The sequence below is a fragment of the Salvelinus fontinalis genome, chromosome 21 (genome assembly GCF_029448725.1).
Source record: "Salvelinus fontinalis isolate EN_2023a chromosome 21, ASM2944872v1, whole genome shotgun sequence".
Classification (NCBI taxonomy): Eukaryota; Metazoa; Chordata; class Actinopteri; order Salmoniformes; family Salmonidae; genus Salvelinus; species Salvelinus fontinalis.
In genome coordinates this window covers 34499117-34514773 of record NC_074685.1, presented here as the reverse complement: position 1 = coordinate 34514773, position 15657 = coordinate 34499117, and the positions used below count along the sequence as shown (strand labels likewise).

The 15657-nt window shown below is 40.4% G+C and overlaps 2 protein-coding genes across 6 annotated transcripts; one reads left to right on the top strand and one right to left on the bottom strand.

Annotated features, from left to right (window-relative positions):
* The first annotated feature begins 274 nt into the window (after positions 1-274).
* Positions 275-3188, top strand: LOC129818787 (heterogeneous nuclear ribonucleoprotein A/B-like). Of its 2 annotated transcripts, XM_055875026.1 has the most exons (3): positions 275-788; positions 1854-2016; positions 2451-3188. In XM_055875026.1, the coding sequence occupies exons 1-3, from the start codon at positions 625-627 to the stop codon at positions 2580-2582; spliced, it is 459 nt and encodes a 152-aa protein (XP_055731001.1). In that variant the 5' UTR covers positions 275-624; the 3' UTR covers positions 2583-3188. The 2 variants fall into 2 exon arrangements, 1 of the variants encoding a protein (XP_055731001.1); XR_008753976.1 differs by lacking the exon at positions 2451-3188 and having other exon boundaries at positions 695-986; positions 1854-1939.
* Positions 3189-6073: 2885 nt separating this feature from the next.
* Positions 6074-13353, bottom strand: LOC129818783 (vesicle-associated membrane protein 8-like). Of its 4 annotated transcripts, XM_055875020.1 has the most exons (7): positions 9240-13352; positions 8832-8973; positions 8675-8745; positions 8500-8596; positions 8000-8101; positions 6689-6850; positions 6075-6490 (listed from the first exon to the last, which is right to left on the bottom strand). In XM_055875020.1, the coding sequence occupies exons 2-7, from the start codon at positions 8907-8909 to the stop codon at positions 6347-6349; spliced, it is 654 nt and encodes a 217-aa protein (XP_055730995.1). In that variant the 5' UTR covers positions 8910-8973; positions 9240-13352; the 3' UTR covers positions 6075-6346. The 4 variants fall into 4 exon arrangements, with proteins under 4 accessions (XP_055730996.1, XP_055730995.1, XP_055730997.1 ...); XM_055875021.1 differs by having other exon boundaries at positions 6074-6490; positions 8832-13353; XM_055875022.1 differs by lacking the exon at positions 8000-8101 and having other exon boundaries at positions 6080-6490; positions 9240-12546.
* Positions 13354-15657: the final 2304 nt, after the last annotated feature.

Genomic DNA, 15657 nt, shown 5'->3' with positions numbered 1-15657 from the left:
GCTGCTGCTCTAGTCTTTGACTTGAACAGTAGGCCTGTAGGTACGATTTCAGCCTAGGTGCAATAATCATTACACATGAAATAATATTTTGATTCACACAACATTTTTGTACTGAGTTTATCATGAGAATAAGCACTGCCTTATTTTTCTAGGATGTCATAGTTTATAGACATCCGTGCATGGAACCTGTCAGTAGGATGACAACTCCCCTGTCATCCAAACTTATGACCGCAGTGCGTTTCAAAGCATATAATTACATTTGTGCTATTTGGTTTTAAGAGGTCTAGAAAAATGAGCACCTCCCTCAAGCTAGTTCCACCATTTTATACATGACGCCATTTATGTTTACGTAGCTAGCAAGAAAGCAAGCTGTCAACTGCCGGTATCTTGCAAAATATACTAGATAAAGTAGGACCGTCGGTAATAGTCAGCGAAACCAGAAGGATTGGTCATCCGTGGTGCCTAATATTTGTTTTGTGTCTGGTCTTTAGCAAGATAATGTTACTAACCTGGGGAAAAATATAACGATTTCCAATTCGAAAGCGATTCAGACCGACGAAACAGAAACTCTCGCTAGCACGCATCATCGATAGCAGCTGATCAACTAGTTATTTGTGCAACACCATGTCGGAGGGTCTTGAAACCCGCGAAGATCCAACAGTGGAGAAAATTGAGGAGGACGGACAGGCTAGCAGCGAGGAGCAGATACCAACGCCTGCAGAGAACAGCCAGTCAGGAGAATCCAAGGGATCAAAGATTGATGCCAGCAAAAACGAAGAGGATGAGGGGTGACTGAGACCGCTAGCTAACGTTGGATAACTGATGTTCCCTATATTGCTAGTTAGTTCAGCGTTGAATAAGTGACAAGTAGCTATTTTGTTGAATAATTTTGGCATTTCCTCCCATCGTTGGGTAACTTCTATGAGGAATAACTTTTTTTTAATGCCAGTACCTAGCTAGCTAAAACTCACCTTAGGGTAGATCAGGTAACTATTGTGGCTGTCTCATCCATCAGCTCTCAGGCGATGGTGCTTGTTGAATATAGAGTTGTGTATGTGAGAAATGGATGGAGAAATTAAATGTGTAGATTGCTATTTGTTACATCCGTCACCACATAAATGAGAATAGAAACAATGTGTTGAAAATTCCAAATTGTTTGCATAGTCAACTTACACACAGCACTGACACACACACTTGCCTCACCAGACATGCCACCAGGGGTCTTTTCATAGTCCCCAGGTCCAGAACAAATTCAAGGAAACGTACAGTATTATACAGAGCCATGAGTGCATGGAACTCCCATCTTATATAGCGCAAGTGAACAGCAAACCTGGTTACAAAAACCAAAGAAAGCAACTCCCCAAAGAACGATGCCTCTCCCTCATGTGACCTACTTGTGTGTATGTACTGACATGTATGTGTAACTGATAGATGCACACACACTACATGTTCATGTTTTTAAATGTATGTAAATTGTCAAGTGTTGTTTGTAATCTCTTTTTCGTTATAAGACTAGCTGTCACCATTGGTGTTGGCTAATGAGCATCCTAATAAATCAAATTGAAAAAATCCTTTACATCTTGTAAAAGCTTCTGTACAGCGTTATCCAAGGATGCTCTTGCTAATTATCATAATCATAGCTCTAATGATAACATTGACCCTAATCCAAGACTTTGGCTGTGTTCCCTCTCTCGTGTAATGGCTTCAACTCCTTTCTTCCTTTCCTTCTTTCCCACTGATGGGTGAAAGGAAAGCAGATTGAGGAAGGGACTTGGAACACAGCCAGAGTCCTTGTGTTGGGAATTGGTATTCAGAATTTAACATGTTTGTATCTGCACTATCTTTAAATGCAGGAAAATGTGTGTTGGTCTGAGCTGGGACACAACAAAGAAGGATTTGAAGGCTTACTTCAAGTTTGGGGAGGTGGTAGACTGCACCCTGAAGCTTGACCCCATGACAGGTCGGTCTCGGGGGTTTGGCTTTGTCCTGTTCAAAGCAGCTGACAGCGTTGATAAGGTATTCCTGATTGTATATGTTGTGAATATGGCATGGCAGCAATGGGATGTGAATCTTTTCTGCCCAATCAGTTTCTTTATTATAATTTGGTGATCGACCCTAAGAAGGCCAAGGCCATGAAGAACAAGGAGCCAAACATGGTCTTTGTAGGGGGTCTTTCTCCATACACCCCCGAGGAGATCAGGGAATACTTTGGTAGCTTTGGAGAGGTAGGCTACAGTAGACTTATATTTGACATGGTCAGATGTTCTTTAGAGAGTGTGCTCGCCTGGGTGCCATTCTGAACGATTGAATCAGATCAGTCCAAAGCAATTTCCTGAAAGAGCTGATATTTACTCTTTGTTTTCTCGCGGCCTGTGTGTACAAGTCGACCAAAACATTCAAACCTTGTTGAACAATGGATTATTCTATTCCTGAGTTGTCTGTGTGAACAGGTGGAGTCCATTGAGCTCCCCATGGAAACCAAAAGCAACAAGAGACGGGGCTTCTGCTTCATCACCTTTCAAAGAGGAGGAGCGAGTGAAGAAGATCGTGGAGAGAAAGTATCACAGTATAGGATTAAGTAAGGTACTGTACAGTACATCATGGCTTCCCTTGGAGGTGTACCTGTGGATGTATTTCAAGGCCTACCTTCAAACTCAGTGCCTCTGCTTGACATGGGAAAAAAGAAAAAAAATCTGCCAAGACCTCAGAAAAAGAATTGTAGACTTCCACAAGTCTGGTTCATCCTTGGGAGCAATTTCCAAATGCCTGAAGGTACCACATTCATCTGTACAAACAATAGTACGCAAGTATAAACACCATGGGACCACGCAGCCGTCATACCGCTCAGGAAGGAGACGCGTTCTGTCTCCTAGAGATGAATGTACTTTGGTGTGAAAAGTGCAAATCATCCCCAGAACAACAGCAAAGGACCTTGTGAAGATGCTGGGGGAAACAGGTACAAAAGTATGTACAGTGGGGCAAAAAAGTATTTAGTCAGCCACCAATTGTGCAAGTTTTCCCACTTAAAAATATGAGAGAGGCCTGTAATTTTCATCATAGGTACACTTCAACTATGACAGACAAAATGAGGGAAAAAAATCCATAAAATCACATTCTAGGATTTTTAATGAATTTATTTGCAAATTATGGTGGAAAATAAGTATTTGGTCAATAAAAGTTTATCTCAATACTTTGTTATATACCCTTTTGTTGGCAATGACAGAGGTCAAACATTTTCTGTAAGTCTTCACAAGGTTTTCACACACTGTTGCTGGTATTTTGGCCCATTCCTCCATGCAGATCTCCTCTAGAGCAGTGATGTTTTGGGGCTGTTGCTGGGCAACATGGACTTTCAACTCCCTCCAAAGATTTTCCATGGGGTTGAGATCTGGAGACTGGCTAGGCCACTCCAGGACCTTGAAATGCTTCTTACGAAGCCACTCCTTCGTTGCCCGACCAAAATGTTGAAAAAGTCAAGGGGTCTGAATACTTTCCGAATACACTGTATGTATACAAGATTCTAGAATATTCCGAAATGCATCAGAAAATAATTAAAAGCATTTATCTGGAATTGAATTTGAAATAAATGTATTTATGTTTTTGAAGTAGTGTGAACTGTTTGGTACATTATGCTTTACCCTTGGACAGTACACTCACCGGCAAGTTTATTAGGTACACCACCCTGTTCACGAAAATTGATAAGTGGCCGTAGCTTGCTATATAAAGCAGGCAGACAGGCATCGAGGCATTCAGTTACTGTTTGATTGAACGTTAGAATGGGCAAAACGAGTGACCTAAGCAACTTTGAGCGTGGTACGAGATCCAGTATCTCAGAAATGGCTGCCCACCTGGGCTTTTCACACCGACACTGTCTAGGGTTTACTGAGAGTGGTGCGACAAACAAAAAACATCCAGTCAGCGGAGGTCCTGTGGGTGAAAATAGCTCGTTGATGAGAGGGGTCGAAGGAGAATGGCAAGAATCGTGCAAGCTAACAGGCGGGCCACAAACAAATAATGTCACAGTACAACAGTGGTGTGCAGAATGTAATCTCGGAGCGCACAACTTGTCGATCCTTGTCACGGATGGGTTATTGCAGCAGATGACCACACCGGATTCCAGTGGGCACGCGATCACTAACGCTGGACAATTGAGTGGAAAAACATTGTCTGCTCCGACGATTCCTGGTTCTTGTTGTGTCATGCTGATGGCAGAGTCAGGATTTGGTGTAAGCAGCATGAGTCCATGGACCCATCCTGCCTGGTGTCAACGGTATAGGCTGGTGGCATTGATGTACTGGTGTAGGGAATGTTTTTCGGGCACACGTTAGGTCCTTTGATACCAATTGAGCAACACATTTTTTTTGACACCTTGTAGAATCAATTTCCCGTAGAATTCAGGCTGTTCTGGTGGCAAAGTGGGGTCCGGCCAGGTACTAGATGGATGTACCTAATGAACTAGTCGGTGAGTGTAACTCATTGCTAGTGGAGTGTAACTACTATTGTAGTGAATTATTATGGCTGCCAGAGGTGGCCACCATTAAAATATGAAAATCATCCAGTTTAAGGAATTCAATACACCTTTATACTGTGGAATGAGGCCCCTAAACTGTAACGTTAGTGGTGGGAAATGTTCTAAACTCAGCAAGAAACGTCTCTTTTTTAGGACCCTGTCTTTCAAAGATCATTTGTAAAAATCCAAATAACTTGACAGATCTTCATTGTAAAGGTTTTAAACACTGTTTCCCATGCTTGTTTAATGAACCATAAACAATTAATGAACATGCACCTGTGGAACGGTCATTAAGACACTAACAGCTTACAGACGGTAGGCAATTAAGGTCACAGTTATGAAAACTTAGGACACTAAAGAGTCCTTTCTACTGACTCTGAAAAACACCAAAAGAAAGATGCCCAGGGTCCCTGCTCATCTACGTGAACGTGCCTTAGGCATGCTGCAAGGAGGCAGATGTGGCCAGGGCAATAAATTGCAATATCCGTACTGTGAGACGCCTAAGAGAGCGCTACAGGGGGACAGGATAGACAGCTGATCGTCCTCGCAGTGGCAGACCATGTGTAACAACACCTGCACAGCATCACTCCTGCGGGACAGGTACAGGATGGCAACAACTGCCCAAGTTACACCAGGAATGCACAATCCCTCCATCAGTGCTCAGACTGTCCTCAATAGGCTGAGAGAAGCTGGACTGAGAGCTTGTAGGCCTGTGTAAGGCAGGTATCACCGGCAACAACGTCGCCTATGGGCACAAACCCACCGTCGCTGGAGCAGACAGGACTGGCAAAAAGTGCTCTTCACTGACGAGTCGCGGTTTTGTCTCACCAGGGGTGATGGTTGGATTCGCGAATATCGTCAAAGGAATGAGCATTACACCGAGGCCTGTACTCTGGAGCGGGATCGATTTGGAGGTGGAGGGTCCATCATGGTCTGGGGCGGTGTGTCACAGCATCATCGGACTGAGCTTGTTGTCATTGCAGGCAATCTCAATGCTATGCGTTACAGCGAAGATATCCTCCTCCCTCATGTGGTACCCTTCCTGCAGGCTCATCCTGACATGACCCTCAAGCATGACAATGCCACCAGCCATACTGCTCGTTCTGTACGTGATTTCCTGCAAGACAGGAATGTCAGTGTTCTGCCATGGCCAGCAAAGAGCCCAGATCTCAAATCCCATTGAGCACGTCTGGGACCTGTTGGATTGGAGTGTGAGGCCTAGGGCCATTCCCCCCAGAAATGTCCGGGTGGAAGAGTGAGGTAACATCTCACAGCAAGAACTGGCAAATCTGGTGCAGTCCATGAGGAGATGCACTGCAGTACTTAATGCAGCTGGTGGCCACACCAGATACTGACTGTTACTTTTGATTTTGACCCACCCTATGTTCAGGGACACATTATTCCATTTCAGTTAGTCAAATGTCTGTGGAACTTGTTCAGTTTATGTCTCAGTTGTTGAATCTATTTATGTTCATACAAATATTTACACATGTTAAGTTTGCTGAAAATAAACGCAGTGAGGACGTTTCTTTTTTTGCTGAGTTTATATTGTGTATTTTTTTCTTTTTTTAAATAGACAAACAAACATTATGAAATGTATCTTATTAAATATCAAATGAACAGATCCATATAATCCAAAAACAATCAAACAAATTCCAGGAAGCTTATTTACAGAAGTCATCATGTGAAATGATATTTTGTCACGTTACTATGCACAATCCACCTTGAATGCGCCTTGGAGGAGACTAAAATAAAATTCAAAACATGACTCGGTGATAGTGGTTCGTCCTTTTCCTTGTGTTGAGAATGTAGTACTGTAGGAGTCTGTGAGGGGATTTAACTGGGGATGACACCTGTAGCAAACAGGATGATGAGGATGAGGATGATCAGAACTATCACGCCAATGATGATCATCATCTTGACGTTCTTCCACCAGTACTTCCGGGCTACCCGCGTAGATGTCCTCTGAAAGGTGTCTGCCTGAAAATGGGAGGAAATTATGGAAGGTTAGCTCAAATATAATTGTGTTTCAAGAAAGCTAAAGCAGAAACAGACAGGAAAGCAAATGCAGCTTGGCTGTTTAAAGCCATTCTCCAGACTACAGGAACCGCACTTCCTTATCACCTTGCCAGGATAAGAAAGAAACAAAAACACAATTGTCTTTTTTATAATACTTACGGTTGCTTGTAGGTCATGTGTCTTGTCAACCAAGTCATCTAACCTCTCTCCCCTCTCCAGCACTTTGTTAATGTTGTCTTTGAGTATAACTTTGACTTCGTTGACTTGGCCCTGCACCGAGTCCAGCTTAGAGGAGGCTGCCTGTTGAGAACTGTAGTCAGCCTACAGAAAGGAGGAAGAAGGGGAGAGAATCTTCTCTGAATAACATCAACATATTAGGTATGGCATACTGTGTAAACATTGTTGTCAGAATAACATGACACGTATCATTACTGTAGGAGAACCATTTTTATGACCAATTTCAGGGAATGGAAAACCTGCATTTGTTCACAGTGTGGAAATTTGCATCTGACTTAGCAATGATAACAGTAGCAACATTAAGAAGACTAGTCAATATCAATTAACTTAAACAAAATGTGCAAAATATAGGAGCCAATACATGATGGGGCAGAATGCAATTCCATGCAATTCCAGGACATATCATATGGACATACTGTATCTGAAAGCAGGGCCAAGTGGATATTGCTTTAGCGCTCAGCCTCAACCATTCCTTTATTGACACTCTCCTGACAAGAAAATCCTCCTCACAGCTAGGTCACCGATTTGTTTAGTCCAAAAGCTTCTTGCAATGTTACGAGATCACTGGACTCTCAGACATTTACTTACACATGCAAGTCACATGTAAATAATTGTATTCAGAGTCTGTTGTTCCTAGTCTCCGAGGCTTTAACCACTAATGCGCTGCTCACCCTAGTGCTAACAGTTCAGATCATTAGTGTGCCCTCAAGGCATAGAACTGCCTCACAACCTCCACTTGACAAAAGTCAAAATACTTACCATGTCAGAATAGTACAACAAAACGAATATACATCCACAACCACTTCGGTGGGTAAAGGTTTCACAAAGACATTTTATCCAGACTTACTATGCTTGTAGTCAATAAAGTCGAGACAGGTAAGGTCTGTTTCAACCAGCTGTAGGTTGAGACACAGGTTTCACACAGCGCCTCCCCTCCCTATAGTTACACATTAACTACTGCTGCTGCACTGGAGCGCTACCATTGGCCCAACGTTAGTCACTCATCTCTTTACATAGAACTAGGATTAGTAGAAAAGACATTGCTCTTAAACCCACCCCATAAAGATCTTCATAACGTTATATATTTCTATGGCACACCCAATATTGCACGTAGAGCACTTCAGATAGAAACAGGAAATCTGACTGAGAGATGATGTGATAATAAGAATGTATGTAATGGTGTTCTGATTAAGAATTCTCATTCTACTAATTCTATGTGTCTTTAGGACATACCATCAGCTGTCCAAGCACCTGATGCAGGTCAGAGCTGAATTCATACGGCTGGGCAAAGGCCGCTTTCTTTATCAGGGGGCTGTTAGCAAAGAAACTGCAGATCTGGAAGGCAATAAGAAGTGAAGTCGCTTACTACATAAGCTACACCTGATTTCCATGGCTGGTCACGTTCAGAGCTTTCTGTTCAAACCATGAGGCCAAGAAGAGCAGGGCATACACTATATTTATGGAAATAAGCTCTGCTCTTGTCATTTTAAAGAGACAGATTTGATCTAGTTGTTTTGACATGCTTAAGTATTACTGTTTAGGTATCACAGGATGGTTTAGAATGAATTGTATAACTTAGTGACTTCTGTAAAGAGGGTATAACTTGAAGAAAATAAAAAAAACAATTTATTTTGCCATCAAACAGTACCAGTACCCTATGTCTTGTGGTGGAATCTGCCATTGTAACTCATTATGTAAGCCACTACAGTATAAGATTGTACATGTAAACTGACCTGGTTAAGGAATTCATGGGCCCTCCTGCACTCATAGCTGAGCTCTGTGACACAGACGTAGGACACTCCATCCTCTGACAGGATGTGGTATCTGAACCTGATTGTTAAAACAAACATTATGGCCAGCACATGGAATTACATTTGCAATGATGTAGTTTAGTAATAGTTATCTCACCCATCCAATTGTATGGACCTTCGATACAGAGCTCCAAACGGAAGAGGTCTCAGAATATTCAATGCTGCCTCCTACAACCCAGAAATGCATCTACAGTTGTGTTAGGAATAATCCCCCTCCCTCTTACACACATACACTGAGACACACACTAGCCTACCTGAAACCTTCCACCTCTGAGAGCAAGATCAGCAAGGATGATGTTGCTTCTTTCTACACAGCAATACACTATTGGCATGGTCTTTGGTTGGTTACAAACAGTCTAAATACTCATCTGTGCCGCAGTGTTCTTGTAGGCAAATCTGTCATTTGAGGAGAGTAATTATTTCTTGGTTAATCACCAATGAATTTATGACACGCTAAACTCACAAGTTGCATAGGTTTGCAGCAATTTCACTTTGTTGCTACGGTTATCTTTGTCCATCTGATGACCCTACCTTGTAGCCTGTGTGCTTGTCACTTACTTTGTAACACATTATTTAATATAATCTAGCTAGGTCTATGTTGGATTCAAAAGCATATGTAAAAGAATAACGTTAGCTAGTTTAAAACAGAAATAGTAACATACATTTTGTTAGCTAGCAAAATGGCTAGACCGTTCCGTTTCCAGGGGACGTTCATAGAATGTCACGAGACATTTTACTTAAGATTCGAAGACACGTCCATCATCAAGTTGAGCAACAGCTGGATGCATGCACATCATATCATGGCCAGCAGTTGGCGCTATTTTAATTTAGTATATATATAATTTTTAAAATCTTTATTTAACTAGGCAAGTCAGTTAAGAACAAATTCTTATTTACAATGACGGCCGACAAATAGACAAAAGGCCTCCTGCGGGGACGGGGGCCTGAGATGAAAAATAAATAAATAAATACAATATAAATATAGGTCAAAACACACATCACAACAAGAGAGACAACACTACATAAAGAGAGACCTAAGACAACAACATAGCAAGGCAGCTACACATGACAACACAGCATGGGAGCAACACAACATAACAACAACATGGTAGCAGCACAAAACATGGTACAAACATTATTGGGCACAGACAACAGCACAAAGGGCAAGAAGGTAGAGACAACAATACATCACACGAAGCAGTAAGAGTGTCCACGATTGAGTCTTTGAATGAAGAGATTGAGATAAAACTGTCCAGTTTGAGTGTTTGTTGCAGCTCGTTCCAGTCGCTAACTGAGCAAACTGAAAAGAGAAGCGACCCAGGGATGTGTGTGCTTTGTGGACCTTTAACAGAATGTGACTGGCAGAACGGTTGTTGTATGTGGAGGATGAGGGCTGCAGTAGATATCTCAGATATGGGGGAGTGAGGCCTAAGAGGGTTTTATAAATAAGCATCAACCAGTGGGTCTTGCGACGGGTATACAGAGATGATCAGTTTACAGAGTAGGATAGAGTGCAGTGATGTGTCCTATATGCAGTGAACTTGAAACTGTCGCCTACTGTAGATGTATAAATGTAATAATTCATCATCAATAGTATGTATGGCATCTGTTTTCGTTCTAACCTCAAATCCAACTTAAGCTTTTGATTGAAGCACTTGTTTAACCGGACCAACTGAAGATGAATCCCAGCGGCAACAGGTCCAGTGTGAAACCACCTCAACATTACTGAACTCTTTGTGCACTATAAATAAACTGTTATGAAGACGGGTATGGTTATGCTGTGAGGAGAGGTCACCTCCAAGGCTATAGTGGCTCTCGTGGAGGTGGTCAGGAACACCGTTAAGAAGATCGGTTACGTTCATTCCTCCAAAGGTACAGTTATTCACAGAGCAGAGTTAGCCTCAGCCAGGGTACCAGACTGTTTATGCATTTATTAATGGGTCATATTTGCAAGACAACATCGGTCCACAATTTAATTTGAAAATAGAGTAAATTGGTTTCTAGTGATAGCCTACATCACGAGGTCAATGCGTACGTGAAGGGACAGTAATGTAAGGCGGCTGTGTCTTCCAGGGTTGGACCGTAAGAGTTTCCTCTGGGGGTTGACTATATGAGGAAACTGTGTCACTGTCTTTCTCTATTTGACTACTATTTCCTATACTACATGGTTTGACTTATAACATGGTTTGACCTCAGTAGCGATTTTAGCATGTAAATCTTGGTGGGGCAAAAAATACAAAAGTGGGATGCATGTGCATGCTTATGTGCCCCCTTTATTTATCCTACGGTTCTGACTTAGTGTACAGAGAACACTGTAAGAATGTCCCATGTTCTGAATTCTATCACTGTACATTTCAAAAGTGCTAAACAAATAGTTATATTGACTACGTCTGTCCTAGCTCGCTCATTAATGTCTTAATCGAAATTATGGATGGCCTCTTATCCACTTGTTGTCCCCTTATACCATAGTTTGTACATCTCAATTGTCATTAGAAGCCACATTTGTTTAAGCAAGTCAGCCATATCAGCTATGTATTTTTGAAGGGCAGTACATGAGGCTGAATGATCTGTTTCGCTGCCAGACAGCTTTATGTAGGCCCTAACAGTTTGTGTGCACCGTTTGTCACTGTTATAGTGCAATTAATGTATTGTTTAGTGTTGTGTTGTGTAGTGGCTTTACTGGCATGCATCTAAAAAAAATATTTGCCCCACCAAGATTTACATGCTAAAATCGCTACTGATACTACTATAATAACCGCGGCTTATGAGTCAATCTGCGCAGTAGCAACCGATGTGATAATGGCTTGGGTTATTCATATCACTACACTGTATTTGTTTTATTATTTTATTTAATGTTTTTCAGGTTATGAAATGTTTTGAATTCAATGCACTAAATATTGTATCTCTAAATGCCAGTGGTTTCTGAAATATAACTAAAGGAAAAGCACCTTTTTATTTTGTAAACACTAATGCAGATTTCATTCTAGTCCAGGAGACTCACTCCTACATTCAGATTCTAGTTTTGTCACACCCTGATCTGTTTCACCTGTCTTTGTGATTGTCTCCACCCACCTCCAGGTGTCTCCTGTTTTCCCCATTAGTTGCCGTTGTATTTATATCTGTGTTTCCTGTCTCTATGTACCAGTTCGTCTTGTATTGCCAAGTCAACCAGTGTTTCTCCCAGCGCCTAGCTTTCCAGTCTCTGTTTTTTCCTAGCCCTCCTGTTTTAAAAAAAATGTTGAAGTATTTTAATATTTTATTTTTAGGCCTCCCGGTTTTGACCCTTGCCTGTCCTATCCCCTTGTTCTGTTTGGACTGGGACCTGATTACTGAACCCCTACCTGTCCTGACCTCGAGCCTGCCTATCACCTGGTACTGTTTGGACTCTGACCTGTTCACTGAACCCCTGCCTGTCCTGACCTCGAGTCTGTCTATCGCCTGGTACTGTTTGGACTCTGACCTGGTTTATGAACTCTCTCCTGTCCCCGACCTGCCTTTTGCCAACCCCTTTAGGTACAATAAATATCGTAGCTCAACCATCTGCCTCCTGTGTCTGCATTTGGGTCTCGCCTTGTGCCCTTATACGTTTTTGGAAATCACAATGGGGAAATACTGTTTATTATAGTCACAGGGCTAGCCACTCAGCTGGTAATATATTGCTTCATAAGTTAAGAGGTGATATTTCAGAGTCTTGTGTGTCCAAAGATGGGAGATGGGTTATATTGATCTCCAAACTAGATAATGTTTTTTTTTTATACGCAATGTGTATGGGTACAATTCTCACACCTCAAATAATACTTTATTTTTGAGTCTTGCTGATAAGCTTACTCAGCTGCAAAACAAGTATACAAATGCATGGCTTATAACAGCCAGGGTGTTTTTTTTATACGAACTTGAACGATTATACCTGGTGTTATAGGTCAATGACGGTCAGATCTAGAATGGATTTGTTTCTCATTTCTCATTACAGTAGAAGAAGAAGTAAGTCAGTAGAAGAAGAAGAATTAAGTCATGAACAAGCTCCTTTGATTGATCATAAAATTATATTTTTGAAGTTGGAATTTTCTGAAAAATCCAGTGGCATTCGAGGATACCGGAAACGTAATAATTCACTCCTAAATGATCCAGTCTTTAACAAGAGCATAAAGAACTTGATCGTAGACTCATTTCATTCCGATGATTTAGAACCAAAGCATGGAAGTAACTGGGAAATATTTAAGGTAAGATCTATCGCCATTACACTCAATAAGGAAATATAGAAACAAATATGTTCGAAAGACGATGAGCTTATGAATATATTGACTGTTCTTTTAGAAAAGGCTACCCTTTCAAATGAGGAAAAAACAGATTTGAATACATCTCGAATAGAACTAGATCAAATGTACATTCATTTAGCTAAAGGGGCCTTTATTAGATCTAGAGCAAAATGGGTTGAGGAGGGTGAGAAAAACACAAGGTTTTTTTTTCCTCTTGAAAAACGAAACTATAAGACCAAATCTCTGTGCCTTAAATATTGACAACACCTTGTGTAAAGACCCTATGGGCATCACTAGCTTTGTGTAATCTTTCTATGACAATCTGTATACATTTAATGGGATTGAATATACATTTAATGGGATTGAATGGGAACATTGGCCCATGGTCATGTACCAATGATTTCTGATGAGTTCAAGTCCATATGGGAAGATGAGTTTTCTATAGAACAGATTAGAGATGCGCTTCAATCTATGAAGAAGGGCAAAGCACCTGGAACAGATGGTCTTTCTGCAGAATGTTATTTACACTTTTGGGAACATTTAGAGGGACCAGTATTCAACATGTTCCAAGAATGTCTAGCTAAGGGGGAAATTATCACTACACAGGGTTATTTCCTTGATACCGAAACTTGATAAAGATCCCCTTTTCATAGATAATTGGATACCTATTACATTTTTAAATACAGATGATAAATTGATTACTTTAGCATATGCCAATAGACTTACAATGGACTTACTAAACCATCTTATTCATGAAACTCATGAAAGATTTCATGAAAGGTCGCCACATCAGCTGTAACATTGGGTTCGTTTTAGACTTGATTGATTATGCAGATTCAATTGACTCAGAGGCTATTGTTTTATTCCTCGACTTTTGTAAAGCATTTGATACAACTGAACACAAATTCCTAATACAGTCGTTGTACACTTTTGGTTTCGGGACTAGCTTTGTGTCTGGTATCAATATGCTTTACAATGATATTAATAGTTATATTATGATTCATCTTAACACATCTAAAATATTTAATATTCACCGTAGTGTACGCCAGGGTTGCCCTATTTCAACTTTCTTATTCCTTTTAGTTGTAGAATGACTATATATTAGGATTTTAAACAACCCTGAATTTAAAGGTATTTCAATATTTGGAAAATGAATACAAATATCTCAATTAGCAGACAACCCAGCTCTGTTTCTAAAAGACAAGAAATTATCAAATCATTCTCTTCAGCTTCTGGTCTGTAACTTTACTTAAATAAATGTGAAATATTCACCATACATAACTCATATTACCAATCTGTTGAGAATATTCCAGTGAAAGATCATGTGAAATATTTAGGGGTGCACATCGCGAAAAACCACATTGTCCATCAACATCTCAATTTCTCTGCGATTAAAGAAAACAAACTCCATCTTTAATACCTGGCTCCAGCCTGACCTCTCTATTATTGGAAGGGTTATATTGTCCAAAGCAGAGGGTCTGTACGTTTTGTCTACCCTGCTCTATCCCTATCTGTAGCTGATCCAACCAGCAAGGAAATCAACAAAACGTCCCTAGACTTTCTATGGAAAAATAAACAACACAAACTTAAGAAGTCTGTAATATCAAACCAAAGAGCTGATGGTGGGCTTGAAGTACTAGACTTCATTGATATCAACAATACCTTTAAAATATGTATGCTTAGCTATGTATCTATATGGTACTTCATTCCCTGTCATATTTTTATGAAACTGTTCTCCAGCCAAATGACCCATCAAACTGTTCAAAACAATCCCTTTTTAACCTGGAAACACTGTTATGTCCACAACTTCTCCCCACACAAGGCACTCCTGTGGAACAACAGAGATATCGTTGTTAAAAACAAGTCTTTGTTCTTCCCTAAGTGGTTTGAAAGAAATATGATATTTGTACTTGATTTATTTTATAAAGAAGGAAAAATACTCTCTTATAGAAAGTTCTTAGACACATCTAACTTCCCAATACATTAAAAATTATTTAATTCTATACGCAAAGCAATACCTTCAGGACTCAATTAATGAAATCTCATCTGTGTTTTGGAGAACATAGATGCACAAATTACGATAGATGCACAATTTATGTAAGAAGGTTGCCCTCTGCTGGAAAATGAATGTAATAATACATTCTTAAGCGCTTTGTAACTCCAAAAACAAGATCTCTCCCAGAGGGAAATTCTTCTGGAATGCATATATTACTGAAATTGAATGAAAGAAAGCTTGGTTGCTCCCTCAAAAATTTTGTATATCAAATAAAGTAAAATAAATGAACTTTAAAATCGTGCACAAAATATACCCTTGCAATAACTTGTCTAAATTCAAGGACTTAGAGGACATATGCATTTTCTGTGGTAAAGAAGGGGAAACTATTATACACATTTTTTGTGAGTGTGACTCTGTGAAGTTATTTTGGAGCGAGTTAAGTATCTACATTTTTTATTTCATTAATGAGACCCATGTATTTACAATGAAAGATAATATGTATTTTTCATGTAACGGCTGTCGTCGGTGGAAGAAGGTGAGGACCAAGGTGCAGCGTGGTAAGTGTTCATGATATTTAACAATAATCAAAACTGAACACTGAATAACAAAACAACAAAGAAACAACCGAAAACAGTTCTGTCTGGTGCGGACACACCAAGACCGAAAATAACCACCCACAAAACCCAAGAGAAAACAGGCTACCTAAATATGGTTCCCAATCAGAGACAATGACTAACACCTGCCTCTGATTGAGAACCATATCAGGCCAAACGAGAAAACCAACACAGAAACACAAAACATAGATAACCTACCCAACTCACGCCCCGA